This window comes from Diachasmimorpha longicaudata, chromosome 9 (assembly GCF_034640455.1).
Source record: "Diachasmimorpha longicaudata isolate KC_UGA_2023 chromosome 9, iyDiaLong2, whole genome shotgun sequence".
NCBI classification, from domain to species: Eukaryota; Metazoa; Arthropoda; class Insecta; order Hymenoptera; family Braconidae; genus Diachasmimorpha; species Diachasmimorpha longicaudata.
Genome location: NC_087233.1, coordinates 5,828,414 through 5,845,935, shown reverse-complemented (window position 1 = coordinate 5,845,935; position 17,522 = coordinate 5,828,414). Strand labels below are relative to the sequence as shown.

The window sequence follows — 17,522 nt, the reverse complement described above, 5'->3', positions numbered from 1 at the left end:
GTTGAGTGTGATGGAGGATTCCAAATTATTTGCAAAAGATTAAAGAATACAAATCAATAAACTGCACCCAATAAATTGTGTAAACAGTTAGAAGAGAGCGAGAGTGACGAAGTTTTACTTGTCTCGAAGCCCTTTGACTTCAGACATGTCTGACGAAGATTCTCCTCTGGAGGAGGACGAAACCGAGTTCCAGGTATACGTAGAGTTCGATGGAACAGCTCGTAGTGATGTTTTCTCCAAAGAAAATCTCCAGTTGGACATGATTGGGCTGGATATGGAGCACCCAGTGATGAGAGTGAATGATCGATATTACGAAGGGACGTATGAGGATGCTGTTGGAACCTACATGTTCTTTGAGAAGGACAAAAATCCAGTGATCGATGACCCAGTGTTTGACGTACCACCAAAGTTAAAATATTCCACGAAGACGAGAAAAATCCTGAAGATGAAGAGAATATTCGTGAAACCCAGACTGGACGTTATGGAGGATTCGAGTGACTCTCCTTCTGTTCCGAATTTGGATACTCTTAGAGAGGTTGGGGTTCCACCGAATTACCAGGAAGACGGTATTTATATTTTTTTACAGCTTCTCATGATCGTCTCCATTAATTGATTTCCTGATTGAGATATTTCTAATTTTGTCTCCAGCTCTCAATCTCTGGAAAGAGCTACAAGACGTGCGTTTGGAGGCTTTGAACGAGTACCTGGAGAAGCAGAAAGTTCGAGAGGAGAAGAGACAGAAGGGGATTGAACTAGATTCGGAATCCGACGAGGAGAGTCCGTTCGCCCTGTACAAGACAAAAAAAGATCGTAGAGAGGAGGCACCTGTCACTGAGAAAGAATCAACAGTGACTGATCCAGGTCCTATCCCCAAGGAAGACAATCCCCCAGGCGATTCTGAATCCAATGACAACCCTGAACCGCAGAAATCCTCTTCGCAAATTAAAAACCAAGGATATCTCCAGGTTTATACGAGCCTGAGGGCCAAGAGGAAAGTGAAGAAGAAGAGAGACAGTAACAACGAATCTGACGCGAAGGAAGATGGAGATGAGCAGATGCCGGTAAGTGAGTCAGAACCTCATGACGATGATCAGCCGGAGAGCTCTGAAGGAATTCCTGAAGAGCTCAAGAGGGAGGACGAAGGATCTCCTCGCGAATCTGAAACTGAAGCGATTCCTCAGACCTCAGAAGTTAAGCTACAACGTGAGGATATTGAATATGTGTCTGATAAGAAAGCGGATAAAGAGATGAAACGACAGGCGAAGATTCGAGAGATTTCTGAGAGGCTGAAGAGAACAGCCGATGGAGTTAAATCGAAAACGAACCCGTAGAGGATCGATTTTCATCTGAGGTTTGGTCAGACGTCATTTGCTGCTTCAATTTTCGCTCATTTTTTTCACCAATTAATTAATTAATTGCAGGGAATTCAACTGGTGATTATTAATCTAAGGACTGCATTACTGTTTAAAAACAAAGATAACTACGTAAGCAGTATCCTTTTCCAGAGAATATATTTCCTAAAAGTGTTTGTTCACTGCATTAAATCAAGATTCAGGGAGTTCAATCAGAGCAGTGGGTTATCACGTAAAAATATAAATGATCCCATGAAAGTTCACGATACGGATTTGTATGCTTTGGTAATGGGGAGAAAAACCCGGAAATACGAACAGAGGAGTCCGCGTCGACATTGGCGCAGCAAAATAACATGTGATGTCACGCTAAACTCACTCTGTCAATTTGAAAATCATTTTAATATGAGTGTTACGCTTATGCCATAATTGAATCGAGGGTATCCTCCTGAGGGCTTCGACACCGACAACGACTCCCAGTAATCCGTGGGCTATGATGCAGCCGCGAGTCGACATTCCGATTAAAATTCATTTTGTTATCATGGGTTTTTAGAACAAATAATAAGGAAGGCATTATCAAAGTTGGGCGATCATATCAATTCCGTTGTTTTTTTGGTATAAATATGTTGAAACATCCGGTGTAAACAGCCACAGGCGGTTTAGTATTTCTTTTTTATTACCCAAGTGCTTAAACCTCTGATAAGAAAAATCGTTCAACGCTGAAGGCTAAAAATGGAACGCTATTCTACAACTTGATACTAATGTTATGATGCTGTGCATCGAAAATAAATCTCAAAATTGTGTATAACTCGATAAGAAATAATTCTTCGTGTTAAAATGCAATTTCGGAATTAATGAAAGTGATGTGATCATCCACCGGTAAACGTCCAATGGATAAAATGAAAAACATTATTTTGAAAAATGTTGAAGGCTGATGGCAAAAGCAACAATTCAGTGAGGAAAAAAATGTCATCCCCACCAAAAAAATAATCCACAAAGTGAAAAATTCGTGGTAAAAATTCACGTACGTTATCACCGACGCATGAAAAATTCAACGAACCAATGAAATGCCTCCGCCATATAGGAAAGCGGTGGTACAAAGGTGTTGAGCACGTGTTAACCCAGTCAATGTCCGAAATAGGCGCTATATACGTCGTTCTCGCCACTTCCCTCCACGTGTGCCTTCAAAAATTCAGAGACATTACGAACCGAATGGACGTTATCTCAACATTTGTCGACAAGCTGTTGGAGAGTCAACAGCTTTCCTAGCTGCCTGCTCTCTCCAATTATTTATTCCATTGACTATCAGGGCTGGAGAATAAAAGTGGTTATCACAATGCCAGACAAAGTTGCTCCGGCGGAGAGGCCCATCTATACGAATAGTAAAGGAAAGGAGCTGCAGAGCGTGGTATTGAAAAAAGAATTGGGATTGCTCGATGGTGTTGCTATTATCGTTGGTGTTATCGTTGGATCCGGAATTTTTGTGTCACCAAAAGGAGTTTTGCAAAATAGTGGCAGTGTTGGCTTGTCCATCATCATCTGGGTTTTTTCTGGGCTATTGTCACTAGTTGGAGCACTATGTTATGCAGAACTTGGTGAGTTATTTCATTTTTTTAGTTGAACGTAACTGAATTGTTTTGCAAAAGCTCTTGTTGCTATCGAATGATTTTTTGTCTCTGGAGGTGGCCGGCGTCTGGTTCAGCCGCCAACTGGCAACGTGCTTCGATACTTGCATCACCTCATGCCAACACCGCACCTTTCTACCTGAGTTTAAAATTTATTTGCTGTTTTTGTTGCTTTACCTGTTCATTCCATAGATTTTCCGATTGTCGAGTTCAGTTCACCATTTTTTTTTTCGTGGTGTAACGTTGAGAGGATAATAATAACTAACAAGCATATTACCTCTTCATTACAATATAATTGATAATCCTAATGGAAATTAAGATTAAATTATCGTCTTGGATGTAATTATATTCAAGATTGAGAACTGCATGTGGGAGTATGTTCTCACATATTTAGATATGAAATGGTAATAATGTCTTCGAGAGTCGCTAAAATTATCTGTCGCTTTACTGAACGTTTTGCGGACCTCATCGATCCGCTGCACAGTGCAATGCACTCCCTTAACTACTCCAAAATGACGTTTCTTATTACATCCGACGTATAACAGTGACCTCGAATTTTTGAAAAATTTTTCTAAACAGTTTTGACTGAGGAAATTCGATAAATAAATTGGATTGAATTTTAGGGACAATGATACCGAAGTCCGGGGGAGATTACGCCTACATCAGCGAGGCCTTCGGGGGTTTACCAGCATTTTTGTATCTCTGGGTAGCCTTGTTCATTCTAGTACCGACTGGAAATGCAATAACAGCTTTAACTTTTGCTCAGTACATACTCCAGCCACTCTGGCCTGGCTGTGAGCCACCTCATGAAGCTGTGAGACTCCTCGCAGCAGTTGTCATGTGTAAGTTTTCCAATTGTTCAAATTTCTATTGTAGTTCCATTGTAATTAAAATGACTTTGATCTGTCAACAGGTATCTTGACCGCAATTAATTGTTATAATGTTAAATGGGCCACCAGAGTACAAGATGTATTCACCGGAACCAAAATATTTGCACTCGTGATCATCATCGTAACTGGGTGTTATTATTTTTCGACAAACGATTCAGTACCCTTCTCTCAACCTATGAAGGGGACTAATACAGAACCGGGATATCTAGCTATCGCCGTTTATTCCGGTTTATTTTCCTATTCTGGATGGAATTACTTAAATTTTGTTACTGAAGAGCTGAAGGATCCCTACAGGTAAAAATCATTTTAATAATTAATGGTAAACCCTTTAATGGCCAATTGATTTTTCAATTTTCGAAAATTACTCTTGTTATGAAGTTAGTTATGGAGTTGCGATTTTAATTTTTCAGATAAAAATAATCAATTATGTAACGTGAAATGAATTGGTTTCAGAAATTTGCGAAACGCTATTTGTATCTCCCTGCCCCTGATCACCGTCATTTATGTTCTGGTGAATCTCGCCTATTTTGCTGTACTGTCTCGAGATGATATTTTGGCGTCGAATGCAGTCGCAGTGGTGCGTGGAATATTAAATTTCCTGTTTATGCCAGTAGAATGTGATCTTACTTATTTACCACTGTTTGGCACTTTCAGACATTTGGTGATAAATTACTTGGTGTTATGTCTTGGATAATGCCAGTATTCGTTGCTTGCTCAACATTTGGTGCTTTGAATGGTGCAATTTTTGCATCGTCAAGATTATTCTTCGTTGGTGCTAGGAATGGACATCTTCCAAATGCTATTGCCCTTATTAACATTCATCATTTGACACCGATGCCATCGCTCATATTTCTCGTGAGTAAACTCAAATTATTTGACTTTTCGACAATGCGTAAGCAGTCTGGAATGCCCCGTATTTGTTTACCACTTTTTATCGTATCAGTCTTTCCCTCCGGAGGGCTAAATAGTTCTTAGAAGAACGAATTACTGTCATTAGAGGTACTTATTCCTTCATAAAGTATGTTAATCGCATTGGGAGATGGTGAATTGCTGCTTTCATCTGGCGACTATTTGTCGTCTCGTAGAACGGATGCTGCGATACAGCCAGTCCCTTTGTCGGCCAATTTGTCCGCACACAGGTCCAACATTGTTCGTATTAACTATTGAAAAAATATTTTCGATACTGAACAATGTAAGTCATGACTGACACGGGAGAATTTTTAGTTAATGACATTTCACTTTTCTCTGGAGAATACTGTGGATGCAGAATAATTGCGCGGAGGTGTGTGGGCTCTCTCGGTACATGCTGAGCTAAATTATCGTTTCCGTTTGCAGTGCATTATATCACTAGCGCTATTGATAATAAAGGACGTCTATACACTGATAAATTACGTGAGCTTCGTCGAAGCTCTCTTTACAACGCTATCAGTCTCTGGATTACTGTGGATGAGGCACAAGAACCCTAATGCTGAGCGGCCTATCAGGGTAATTTTCTTATCACTTTCTCCGAGAATTTGTATTTCTCGATTTATTTATGTCGTGATTATCCATAAGAATTTAAAAAAATTAAGACTTTCATAAGAAAGATATTTAAAAATAGATTATCAAAGAAATTTTAATCTACTGACTTGTTACACGACTATAATTTTATAATGTATGTGTTGTTACTTACCTCAGGTACCGACCCCACTTCCAGTAATCTTCTTATTCATATGCATATTCCTCGTCGCATGTCCATGCTACGTAACTCCATGGGAAGTGGGTATTGGAATGATAATCATAATTTCGGGAATTCCGGTCTATTTGATATTTATTTACTGGAGGAACAAACCGAAGTGGCTGGTAGAATCATCCCGTAAGTTTCCATTAAAAATGTATTGATATTTTTAACTTCATTTTTTCATATTTTTTGGTAAAAATTAAGGAAAAAATTTGTTTAATTGTTCGTTTGTTTACTTTTTTCCAGAAACACTCAATACATCGTGCGCAAAATTATTCCTGTGTGTCCCGGAGGAGAAAGAAACTTAGTTGAGAGCCAAAGTATTTTGTTGCATAGTACAAATTACACACTCTGCTAATTACTGGCTGGATTATCCGTAATGGGAAGTATATTTGGACATCGATAATCTCAGCTGTAAGTTCTAGTTATGAATCTCTGATTGGGTACTGCTGGGGGGCCAATTCAGTTCATAGGTTGTTCGTAATTATAAGATATACCATTGTGCTCGGAATATCGTTGACTAGACTTTGCATCGTGGAATGATAACTCTTTTTTTACTCTGCATTTGTGATACTGAGAGTTCAAAAACCTCAAATTTCAATTAAGAATGCCTTCATCCTCTGAATTCGAGGAATAGTTTGGGGGAGAATTTTTTTGCCGATCCGTTTGAATGAATTTGTACAAAAGGATTGACGCATAATATTTAACATTCCAAAGCGTATCGCAGACAATAATTTTATTCTTTTTATAGTATGTTAGAACACTGGTCTAATAGTTAAGACTGTACCCATATTTGAGCATTCCTCGTGGGATAATTTATAAATGAGTTTAATGTATTTATTAAGTCAATTATCTCTTTTGTTTTTGGGACATAATTATTTATTTGGCACATACAGTATAATACTTATTTGTAATACATTATGACTAGTTTTTTTTTTCATTTGAAGACGAATCTCTCCACCATTATCTTTATTTTCTCACGTAATGAGGCGATTATTTCGCGTTCAGCCCACCTATCTTTAATTTAAAATAAGCTTCTTTATATAAACATTTTAATATAATATCTGGAAGCCAATATGATATGGATTCTAGAATTATTCATCATTTTGTAGATTAAAAATTTACATTTTTACTGCTAACGTAATTATGGTAACAAGGAAAGTGCCTTTCCAAATATTTGGAGGATAAATCATGGGAAATTTATAATTAATGATCACGCATGTTACTCTAATTGTCGTATGTGATACAAAGAAATTTGGCAGCCATAAAAAACTAGAACAATATCATTTTTTGCTATCAATAAAAATTATCGCGTAAAAAGCGAATTTTCTATGACAAGTCGACAGTATAATTCCTTCTTTTCCTGGATTTAAAAATAGAGGTAAGGATGAATTTCAATGGATGAAGAGTTCAATATTGGCCGTGTCCTGCGGTTAATCCACTTTATTCTGTTGATCAACCTTCAGCAAGCGGTGGAGTCACCCAGCCATATTTTTCATGAGTTTTTACGAGACTTCTGAAGGACTCCTCGGCTGAACGACGATTGAATTCTTTATTCGTCTTTGGTTTTCGTGCCACTCGTCCCTACATTCGACATTACAATTAAAATAATAATTTATTATTACTATTTTATTGTTTGAGAAAATTACTGATTCATCGGGAGCTAGAGAAATAATTACTAACCTGGCCCTTTACGATGCTCGCAGCAAATTGCGTGATGACGGCCTCGATGGTGTAGGCACTTGCCCATCCACGTGGAGTCAACAACTCCATGCATATCGCACCACCTTCCATTACAAAACCTTTCTCTATCCTCGGTGATATGACCCTCATGAATGGCGGTGCAAATGGAAATGTCTCAGGGAAGATAACGTGTAATAATATGTGGGGAATATCGAGTTCCCTCATGTCAGCCGCCAATTCACTCTCGGGGTCGATCTTGTGGAGTCTCACGTGCCACTCGAAGAGATTGTCGTTGACGAGTTCAGCGGTGAATGCTGATTCTCGACGATGCTGACTCCGTTGAATTTCACTCAGCTCCTTCATCAGACGGCGAAGGCGCACACCGCGTTCAGGGATGTTTATGGGGGCCTGAAAATTAATTAAATACTGAAAATTCACCAGAGAATCCCATTACCATATTACATTGATAAAACAATTACCTGTGAGCAATTTCCACTTTTTTTCGACTTGAAAAAACAGCTACCGGTGTGACTGGTCCCCGGATTGTCAGGTAGACCCGCATCCGATGGTGTCACCACGTCTGGACGATGATGACGACCCAGAATCCTTCTGGAAGGTGAACTCGTCGAACTGCTGGCGCCTTCCTGATCGGTGATTTTATCGGACGCTCGAAAAATCTTCCTGAACGCCGCCACCACTTTTTCCTTCGATCTTGTCGTCATTTCTGTCTGTCAACGCAGTGTTTACGGTGTTTCCGGAATTGTCAGTAGTTGTCGAGTTCCTGATTGATCCCGTTTCTAGGCTGAAATAGAATATTCACCATTAACAGCTGCAATCGCGGAGCAGTCCATCACGAGTGTCAGTAGTCGGCTCCATTCTCATCGATAATAGAAATAATAAATTCTGAGAGTAAATGGGAGTCTATTTTTAATAGTTTCATCTTGATTGGTTTGTATCATAATGAATAACAAGACTGATAAGGCGCTCATCTCCTTGGAAACTAGTAACAGTGCTTCAGACTTATTCATAAACACTCTTATCACTTTATTCAGTGGATTGGCCCCACTAAAAACAATTCACCACTATTTTATTTTCACTTGTCTTGCAAAAGAAACAACTTCAACATTTTAAACAACAATCACGATCAATTTGAAGTACTCAGAGAGCAATCTTACCCATATCTTCTCGGAGAATTCACAAAAAATTCTCGTTAACTCATCGTTTGACGTAGAATTATGGGGGAAAAAATCATGAAATTATTCCTAACATCTGCAAATGATGCCAAAAGAGCACCCAGCACCTGGATGGCTGATGCGCGCAGTCTCCAGACTCATTGAACACCGCAGTGGCCGCGGACTGGACGAGAAATTGACTATAACGTCGACAAAGTTGAAGTGAAGTGGCCCAAAAGCACCAAGCAAAGTGCCAACGGGGATAAACCGACGCACACCGGTGTTGTACTTCGTCGCTGTGGCCACACACGACGAACCATCCACTCGATTCAACGCTGGGGAGGGTGGATGGGTGGGAGTCTTGCATATCGATCCGAAATGCTTGTATTGTTGGTGTTAAATTGTGTATAACGACGAGCTGTTGACGTCGAGGACGCAAAGGACGACATTTGAGATTCGATCCTTGGGGATTTATTGACCGTGGCTCTCGAGGATCAAGGACGCTGTGGTACCTTCAGCGAGAAATCGCACTCCTTCGTTTATCAAGGGCGAGAAAATTTTGTAGAAAAATATTGGAGCGTCGAGAGAAAATCGCAAGCTCTCAGGTAATTCCGCTCCAGGATTCCCCACTTTTCCTGAATTACCGAGTGGAAATTGCTCGAAAAAGTAGCAACAAATCGGTCGCAGGGAAATAATTTTTTTTGAGACGAAGTAAAGTTTATTAAAAATTTATTTACAGATCTAACAAAATGGAAATTATTTCATTATTGATCCTGAGAGTGCTCTACATTTCCTTCTTCCAGGGCGTGATTATATAGCTTCTCAGACGACCTCGTAAGAAGAGACTCCTTAAAATACGTTTGATGAAGTAGAGTGTCACAAATAACATGGATAAATATTGAATCCAGGCCCACTTGAGTTCCTCCCATATGGAGGGCTGATAATACAACAGTTGTTCCCGGTAAAAAATCTCAGCCGATATCGTGATCGGCATATCGTTGGCAAAACCCGTCTGTCGCATCATTTTTATATTCATCAATTCTGCTGAAACTGGATATGAAAATTTGATGAGCTCACATTGGGCACAGCTGAGAGGAAAATCGTTGAAACTCACATGTTTTTTTAGCGTAGTGGGATAAAACATCGTCGAGAGAATACTCGGTTAATTCCACAGTTTTGTTGGTCGGAATTTCCGGAAAGTTATCTCTCCGAAGCACTCCTTTCTGATTGAGCTTTAAATTTCCTATTATTGACAATTGTTGACAGTCCTGGGGGAGCATCACGTCGAACGCCACGAGAGTCTCAGCTTTATGCTGAATTATGTCCTGGGAATCGAAAAGAATTGATGAAATATTTTCCTAATCATCAATAAACTCAGGAAATTCCCTGCGTCAGTGTATTCTCTTTAATTATAATTTAAATTACCTTCAGCTGAAATTCAAACCACAGGAGGAGCTTCGCAGACCTCATTACCTGCTCACTCCAAAATTTAGCTTCAAATTTCAAAACATCTCGTATCAGGTCTTTATTGACGTCGGCCTCTCGCACCTAATGACAGCGTAAAATTAATTTAATGAGCCTATTCACACTCAGGATGGCTTTACCTTGACAGTAATGCAGTCGTCTTGAACAGGAACCCCCTGGTAAGTCGGGAATGTCGAGCACACCACTGGTGCTGCGTCAGAATCTCTCTCTGCTAACAGGAGGTACTTATACATAAATCGAATCCTGGGTGTCTCTAAGTACATTCGATTCTTCAACCAAAAACCTGAATAATTGAGCAAATAAAAATTAACGAATGACCCCGATACAATTCACGTTACTACCACATACCTCCAGCATTGTAAGCAATAATTACTGGTAGAACAATCGCCACTGTCATTAATAAATAAACAACTGAAGTGCTGATGGTAAATAAACGCGTTTTTATTTTCAACTCAACGGGAATGGAAAAAAGATCGAGGACCGGCATTGTGTTTTTGTTTGTTTTCAATTGCTGGTCACCATGGTAATACATCTGGCGTTGGGCTTGCTGTGGTACGACCACATGACAGGAGAAATAAATGTGGGAATGAAAAAAACGAGCTAGAGAAAACGATCCCAGCGTGGGGAGAATTTTTTGCCCTTTCGTGTCTCGAAAATTATTCAATCTCTAAAAAAATTCATAACTAATAATTGCACAACTTTATCAATAGTTCAATAAATTATTAAAAATTTAGAAAAAGTCAGGCCCATGTTATTCCCATTTTCCACCATAAAATAATAGTGTTAATTAAAAGAAGGTATGATGTAACAAAATCATTAATTTTGCTAATAACCATCAACACATTTTATTGGTAAAAAACAATGCACAGTATTTACACATGATTTTATGAACTAAATAAATATTCAGGATATGCCATCGAGGTCAATGTTCTCAAAGTCCTCGTCATCTTCTTCCAATAATTTCGCGAAATCCTCAGACACCGAGACATCACGTTTAACAGCCTCCTGTGGAGTTTCAGCTGTCCTAGGATTACAAGGTCCATTTTTTTGGGACTTGGGGGAGAATGTCTCCATGGGCGTCGAAAATTCTTCCTCCTGACTCGAGGAGATCGCCTGGGAGAATCCAAAGGTCTCCAAGGTCGCTGTTTTGTCATTTGTGGGCTCCTCACTCGCTTGAATTTTCAGTTCTGCTTGGGAGAGGGAGAAATTCTGATCCAGGCCAGCATTTTTCAGGAAATGAGCTTTGGTTTGCAGCAGTGGCCAGAGAATGTCATCTACTGTGCCCTTTGCTATTAAGTACTGAATTATCACGTAATTTCTTTGACCAATGCGATGAGCCCTGGCCTCAGCTTGAGTTAACTCCGCAGGATTCCAATAGAGCTCGGCAAAGACAACAAGACTAGCAGCGGTGAGGGTAAGTCCAGAATTAGCGGCAGTTATGGACAATACTGCAACCAGACAATCATCTGACTCTTGAAATTGATCGACATATGCCTTTCTCAATTCCGCAGTTGTCTTGCCATCGATGCGAATAAATGTTACTCCATTTTTAATCAAAACCTCTGAGATTTTGTCAAGGACACACTGGTGATGAGCGAAAATGATGAATTTTTGATTCTTATCGATCAAGTCCTTGACATAATTTCCAACAGCAGTCAATCTCAATTTACTAGACTCTGCATAGTACCTCAACAACTCAGTATGTTTTTCAAATCCCTTGAGTGTACTTTGTTGAAGCTTTTCAGCCATTTTTTTCATCTCCTTGGTTCCCTCCTTAATTAATTCAGGATCGAGCATGACGATTTGTCGGACTTTCTCAGGAAGCTGAGTCAATACCTCGGATTTCAACCGCCTGATGAGGATTGAGGCTTTCAGGAATAACTGCAGCTCTGTTGTGTTACATGCTCCCTGGTAGTCCCAACCAAAGGGCCCCTTCTTTCCCTCGCAGTAGCGCATCCCGTAGTCGTGGATTTTAATCCAGTTACGATTCAGCAGACATATCTGGGAGAAGAGTTCGATGGGTCGGGACAGAGCTGGGGTACCGGTCAGTAGCAGAACGTGCCTGGCTGCTGATGCTACTGCCTGAGCTGATTTCGTTCTCTCGGTTTTATAACTCTTCAGGCTGTGAGACTCGTCCTGGAACCGAGAAAAATATACAAAATTGATTTGAGTTGATTTCTAATTCCGAATTTTCCCATCAAAAAAAGTTCAAGTCCTTTTTTGAAACGAAAATGTAAAAAAAATCCCCAGAATAGAAAAAGAATCTCATGTGACTTGTTTTGTCCTCACGAATGGAAGGAGTGCGAAATAATTTCCGAATACTCACGAAGATTACGAAACCAAAGGCTTTCTTCAGAAAGACATTAATATTCCTGGACAGCAAATCATAAGAAACAATGGTAATCTTCTCCTTTTCAAGGCAATCCTTGCAGCTGGTGTAATGAAAAATATGGTGGTGGGGAACTGATGGCAAAAAATCGTGGATAGCTTCTGACCACTGGTACCTTATCGACGAGGGTGTGACGATGAGTAACGGCCAACTCTCCTTGAAATAATGTGCAATTCCCAGGGCCTGGATGGTCTTACCCAGGCCCATCTCATCAGCTATCATGCACCTGCCATTTTTCTGAATTCCAAAGACGATTCCATCACGCTGGAAAGGCATTAGCTTGGAGATCAACGTTTCGTCGACCTTCGACAGGATTGCCTCCGTCGTCGCCTTTTTCTTCAGTGCATTCTTAAAAGCTTGTAGGACGAATTGGGGGATCCCAGAGACAGTGACGTACTCAGCGAATTGTGATTTGATTCCGTTGATAACTGAGGCATAATCGTCAATGTGAAAATTCCAGATCTTCATCTTTTGATCGTACACTCTGGTGGGAATGGTCTTGAAGAATTCTATGAGTTGTGTGTGGTAAATCACCTCCACTTCGAACCGAGTGCTGCTGATCATCCTGCATGCCGCCTTGATTTTCTCTGTTTTACCAAAAAACTTGGCAGGTTGAATTGTCGTCGTTGTCTTCACTTGTTTTGGATGATTTCCAGAAGAGTGATTTGACTCCCATTTTCTCTTAACATTAGGGGGTGTACTACACAAGACTAATTTGGGTTGATTCCCTGATTCTGCTGGAACTGGTTTTCTTTTAGCAGCAGGACTCATCGATTGATCATTGTCCACTCGATTTTGATTCAGTTGGGCCTTTTTCTGCAGTGCCAGCATCCGCTTTCTCTCAATTTCCGCAGGGGAGTACATTTTTAACGTTTTTAAGGCACATATACGATGTCTAGGAATATCAAAACACATTCACAGCTTCAGCAAGGATCCTATTAACCTGACTGCTGATTATTGACCTGTGTGACATACCTGATAATAGGATTTCCAACCAACTTTGTTTCGACTCAGGAAAAAAATTCACTGTTTACAGAATTTTGATGGTGTACCATATCAAAGCATATTTCATTTGTTGTTTTACAAGTGTACACAGCCATATGACTTCATTTATTTGGATACAGTCGTAACTTTCCCTCGCATACCCAGAGCTAACCTGTCTTCGTCATAGGACTCACCAGATAACGCTCTTCGTGGATGAGCTTCGGTAAATTTGGAGAGATGTCGTGGCAACAAGATCAAAACTATTCTTATTATGTTTGTAGCCGCAAACTTCCCGGTTTATTATCAGGAGATTGGAAATTGATAGCAGCAATACTGTTACTGGATTTCAATATTCCACAGAGGTGAATAAAAAATTGTTGAATAATAATGTCATTGTTTTTATTTACAAAGTCATTTCTCTCGATTTTGTAGAAGAAATGTCAGTGCCAGGAGCTCATCTGGTTGAGCATGGAGTTGTTGGTACGTTGGATCTTTACAAATTGGCACTAATTATTAGGTAAATGTATTTGTTAAGTAATGAACAATAATCTCCAGGGAAGGATCACGTGTTTGAGGTGCCAGTGAAAGGTATCAAAACTCCAGATGATATGCAGATTTGGGAAAAGTCAGAAGCGTACAGTGTAAGCACGACACATCACTCATTTTAAGATTTTTCCTCTGAATAAATTCGTCAGCTGGAAATCAATCAATTATCCCCTCTTTATTTTTCTAGGAATACTTCGGCTTTATATTGGCTCTGAATGAGGCCGTTCAGGGTAAAGCTGTCAACTCAGAATATCCAGCATCTCAGGCAGTTTTAAATACAGTCGTTATGCTGGATACATTCGATCAATGGCTGACAGAAATCCCACCAACAGATCAGCCGCAGAGATTTGGAAACAAATCGTTTCGTCTTTGGCATGCACGACTCCTCGAGGTCAGGAATAAATAAGTTTTATCATTATTCTATCATAATAGCTATTGTCCCTATCATTAATTCTAAAGATTTAATAATGTGTCCGCAATTAGAGGAGTGCAGAAGAGTTGAAGAAAGTATTATCCGAGGATTTACACAAATCGGTCCCTGAGCTGAGTCAATATCTCTGTGAAGGATTCGGCAATGCAACGAGAATCGACTATGGTACAGGTCACGAAATGGCCTTCGTAATGTTTCTGTGTTGTCTGTTCAAAATAGGAGCTTATCGGGCCGATGATAAAGTGGCAGCTGTCAATAAAGTCTTCACCAGGTGATTTTTTGTATTGATTAAGCTGTGATTACTACAGAATTTGAAGAACAAATTGCAGCATCGGATCTCTCGATTTCAGGTACATGGAATTCATAAGGCGGTTGCAGCTGGCCTACAGGATGGAGCCAGCAGGTAGTCACGGTGTCTGGAGTCTCGATGATTATCAATTCGTGCCGTTTGTCTGGGGAAGTGCCCAGTTAATAGGTAAATTGCCGCAAAATTAATTTATTAGGGAGAATGAAACATATTTTTTTAATTCTTCGTTGCTTTGTGTCAAGGTCACCACAGAATTGAACCTCGTCATTTCGTGGATCCAGGGGTAGTCGAAGCCCATAGCAAAAATTATTTATTTCTATCGTCCATTGAGTTCATCTCGAAGGTGAGAAAGCCATGGACAAAATTTTCTGGAATGTGATTTTGGGAATCTACATATGGTTTTGAATTCTAATTTAATTGTTGATGTGTAGGTTAAAATCGGCCCATTTGCTGAACATTCCAATCAATTATGGAATGTAAGTGCTGTCCCATCATGGGCGAGGGTTAATGCAGGTCTCATAAGGATGTACAAAGCAGAAGTAAACGCCCATAAACCATTTTATTTACATAATTATTAAATTTGTCATCAGGGAACATCATTTGATTTTTGTTTTCAGGTTTTATTGAAATTCCCAGTAATTCAGCACGTTATGTTCGGCTCTCTATTCACTCTCAAACCAGCTCCAACAGGTCCAATGTACAAAGGAGCATGTCTTGTGCCACCAGGACCTCCGCAGTTGCCTAAATAATTGTCCCCTCGTATTGTTTTAATTGCGATAGTTAATAAGTCCAGAGAAATGCCTGATAATGAGATTTACCGAAATAAAAATATTTTCCCGGTCCTCTGTTCGTATTATACTGTACATAATTTTCTATATTCCCTGCACCTTCGTAAGGGTCTGTTGCTATAGCAACTGATGCCGGTGGACTTGTGTCTATCAGTTGTTTTATTGTTGTTTTCCACATGCCATCCAGTGCTCACGATGAAAGCATTTTCCATTGTTTTTTTATTGTTTAGTTTAACTGGTGATATATTGTCTAATCATGTCGATGTCGACAGCAATGGGTATATAGTTTATTGCCCCTGTATGGGTAAGTATTATATATGAAATTTGAATAAGAATGGATTTGCTTCGAAAGAGCCCAAAAATTCCATTTTGAATACATTAAATACTTTGTCACGTCAATAATAGATAAAAAAATTAATTTTAGAAGTTCAACTTGATATTTTGAGGTTAAGATGGATAGGTTCGTTTCCAGAGTAGATTACATGACTTGAACTAATTTTAATTGATGGAAATAGCAGTTGGGATGATGATAACAATGATGGGCTAAGGATCTCATGCTTTTTTAATACATAAATAATTTTTTTACTCACTAGGACGATTTGGTAATCAGGCAGATCACTTTCTGGGGGCTCTTGGCTTCGCCAAAGCCCTCAATCGAACATTTGTCATTCCTCCCTGGGTGGAATACAGGACTGGAGAAGCTACTTCTGTAAGATTCCTTCTCAATTATTTTATTCGCAGACTAGGCATCACTAAGAAACTCCGTATTTCAGATGCAAATCCCTTATGACACATATTTCAACGTAACGGAATTAGAGAAATGTCACAAAGTTATTTTAATGGAGAAATTTATGGAGGAGCTGGCACCCCTAGTGTGGCCAGATACACAAAGGATATGTGAGTATTTCCAGTGATGTTAATTTGTATGGAAACGATTAGATTAAAAATTATTCATTTTAGCGTTTTGTTACTCACCCCGTGGGAGCAAAGACACCTGCAACGCCAAGGAAGGGAGCCCTTTCGGTCCCTTCTGGAACAGATTCAATGTTGACTTTGTAAATTCTGAATTCTACGGTCCCTTCCACTACGACGTGCATCACACTGATATAGCAAACCAGTGGAAGAGAAAATATCCACCAGTTTCCTGGCCAGTATTAGCCTTTACTGGTGCCCCAGCAAGTTTTCCCGTGCAACTGGAGAATAAATATCTCCAGAAATGCGTTGTGTGGAACGACGAATTGCAGAACAAGGCGAAGAAATTCATAAAAGAGACTTTACCCAAGGGTGCCTTCATTGGAATCCATCTTCGAAATGGAATGGACTGGGTAAAACCACAATTGTTTTTCTCGACTTCCATTTACAGAATATTTATCATTGAATTTCAAAATTTTTGTTATGATAATTGTAGGTGAGGGCCTGCGAGTTCATCGCAAGCACCCCAAATTTATTTGCTGCCCCCCAATGTCTCGGATACAGAAATGAGAGAGGGAAGGCAACTCCGGGGATGTGTCTGCCTTCTTGGGAGCTCATTCTGAAGCACATCAAACGTGTAATTCGGAATGGGAAGAATGTAAAATCAGTTTTCGTAGCGTCTGATAGTAATTATATGATTGAAGATCTCTCAAAAGCCCTGTCTAGGATGGAAGTGAGTATGAAGGGTGCCTGGGGGACTTCCATCTGTGAATCGACAAGATGAACGTTTGAAAATTTTTTTTAGATCACAGTTCATAGACAGCCTGACCCAGTGTCTCCCCACCTGGATCTAGCGATTCTAGGAAGATCCAATTATTTCATAGGAAACTGCATTTCATCATATAGTGCATTTGTCGCAAGAGAAAGGGATGTCAAAGGATATCCGACATTCTTCTGGGGATTTCCTCCAGAGAGATCATCTACCTCACCAACACGAGAAGAATTATAATACTCATATTCATCCATGCAATTGTTAATGTTAAAAACGAGAACATAAGAATAAAGAATTTGCAATTTCTCTTTTTTAATTGAGATTAATTCTGTTTCGCAAAACGAGAAAAGCCCGAAAAACAAAAAAATCGATTTTAGAATATTCCTCGGAGTCCTAGACAAATCGCAAATGCCCCGGGTGTCATGCCACTTACTCCGTGGTAATGCCTTATCAACAGCCACATTCACCAA

At 39.7% G+C, this 17,522-nt stretch overlaps 7 protein-coding genes across 9 annotated transcripts; 4 read left to right on the top strand and 3 right to left on the bottom strand.

Moving 5' to 3' along the window:
- Position 1: 1 nt before the first annotated feature.
- On the top strand, positions 2-1,560 carry LOC135166163 (uncharacterized protein). Its single transcript, XM_064128218.1, has 3 exons — positions 2-566; positions 649-1,351; positions 1,422-1,560. The coding sequence occupies exons 1-2, from the start codon at positions 146-148 to the stop codon at positions 1,329-1,331; spliced, it is 1,104 nt and encodes a 367-aa protein (XP_063984288.1). The 5' UTR covers positions 2-145; the 3' UTR covers positions 1,332-1,351; positions 1,422-1,560.
- LOC135166145 (large neutral amino acids transporter small subunit 1) lies at positions 1,422-6,522 on the top strand. The gene is made up of 8 exons (XM_064128189.1): positions 1,422-2,944; positions 3,598-3,816; positions 3,888-4,158; positions 4,318-4,441; positions 4,519-4,719; positions 5,200-5,349; positions 5,542-5,719; positions 5,831-6,522. Exons 1-8 carry the CDS (start codon positions 2,686-2,688, stop codon positions 5,890-5,892), a joined length of 1,464 nt encoding a protein of 487 aa, XP_063984259.1. The 5' UTR covers positions 1,422-2,685; the 3' UTR covers positions 5,893-6,522.
- Positions 6,523-7,029: 507 nt separating this feature from the next.
- On the bottom strand, positions 7,030-8,679 carry LOC135166181 (ubiquitin-conjugating enzyme E2Q-like protein CG4502). The gene is made up of 4 exons (XM_064128248.1): positions 8,443-8,679; positions 7,747-8,069; positions 7,268-7,675; positions 7,030-7,168 (listed from the first exon to the last, which is right to left on the bottom strand). Exons 2-4 carry the CDS (start codon positions 7,987-7,989, stop codon positions 7,040-7,042), a joined length of 780 nt encoding a protein of 259 aa, XP_063984318.1. The 5' UTR covers positions 7,990-8,069; positions 8,443-8,679; the 3' UTR covers positions 7,030-7,039.
- Positions 8,680-9,096: 417 nt separating this feature from the next.
- Positions 9,097-10,471, bottom strand: LOC135166175 (transmembrane protein 231-like). Its single transcript, XM_064128240.1, has 5 exons — positions 10,273-10,471; positions 10,044-10,207; positions 9,865-9,987; positions 9,554-9,764; positions 9,097-9,489 (listed from the first exon to the last, which is right to left on the bottom strand). The coding sequence occupies exons 1-5, from the start codon at positions 10,454-10,456 to the stop codon at positions 9,224-9,226; spliced, it is 948 nt and encodes a 315-aa protein (XP_063984310.1). The 5' UTR covers positions 10,457-10,471; the 3' UTR covers positions 9,097-9,223.
- A 258-nt stretch (positions 10,472-10,729) lies between these two features.
- Positions 10,730-13,468, bottom strand: LOC135166121 (SWI/SNF-related matrix-associated actin-dependent regulator of chromatin subfamily A-like protein 1). 2 transcript variants are annotated; one of them, XM_064128136.1, is made up of 3 exons: positions 13,289-13,467; positions 12,251-13,208; positions 10,730-12,060 (listed from the first exon to the last, which is right to left on the bottom strand). In XM_064128136.1, the coding sequence occupies exons 2-3, from the start codon at positions 13,175-13,177 to the stop codon at positions 10,828-10,830; spliced, it is 2,160 nt and encodes a 719-aa protein (XP_063984206.1). In that variant the 5' UTR covers positions 13,178-13,208; positions 13,289-13,467; the 3' UTR covers positions 10,730-10,827. The 2 variants fall into 2 exon arrangements, with proteins under 2 accessions (XP_063984206.1, XP_063984205.1); XM_064128135.1 differs by having other exon boundaries at positions 12,251-13,468.
- Positions 13,469-13,520: 52 nt separating this feature from the next.
- Positions 13,521-15,422, top strand: LOC135166169 (serine/threonine-protein phosphatase 2A activator). Of its 2 annotated transcripts, none has more exons than XM_064128234.1 (9): positions 13,521-13,659; positions 13,730-13,777; positions 13,853-13,938; positions 14,031-14,234; positions 14,327-14,544; positions 14,624-14,748; positions 14,823-14,923; positions 15,012-15,119; positions 15,198-15,422. In XM_064128234.1, exons 2-9 carry the CDS (start codon positions 13,735-13,737, stop codon positions 15,327-15,329), a joined length of 1,017 nt encoding a protein of 338 aa, XP_063984304.1. In that variant the 5' UTR covers positions 13,521-13,659; positions 13,730-13,734; the 3' UTR covers positions 15,330-15,422. The 2 variants fall into 2 exon arrangements, with proteins under 2 accessions (XP_063984304.1, XP_063984305.1); XM_064128235.1 differs by having other exon boundaries at positions 13,560-13,659; positions 13,709-13,777.
- On the top strand, positions 15,351-17,358 carry LOC135166156 (GDP-fucose protein O-fucosyltransferase 1). The gene is made up of 6 exons (XM_064128203.1): positions 15,351-15,672; positions 15,962-16,077; positions 16,142-16,265; positions 16,329-16,693; positions 16,777-17,013; positions 17,086-17,358. The coding sequence occupies exons 1-6, from the start codon at positions 15,498-15,500 to the stop codon at positions 17,287-17,289; spliced, it is 1,221 nt and encodes a 406-aa protein (XP_063984273.1). The 5' UTR covers positions 15,351-15,497; the 3' UTR covers positions 17,290-17,358.
- The last annotated feature ends 164 nt before the right edge of the window (positions 17,359-17,522 follow it).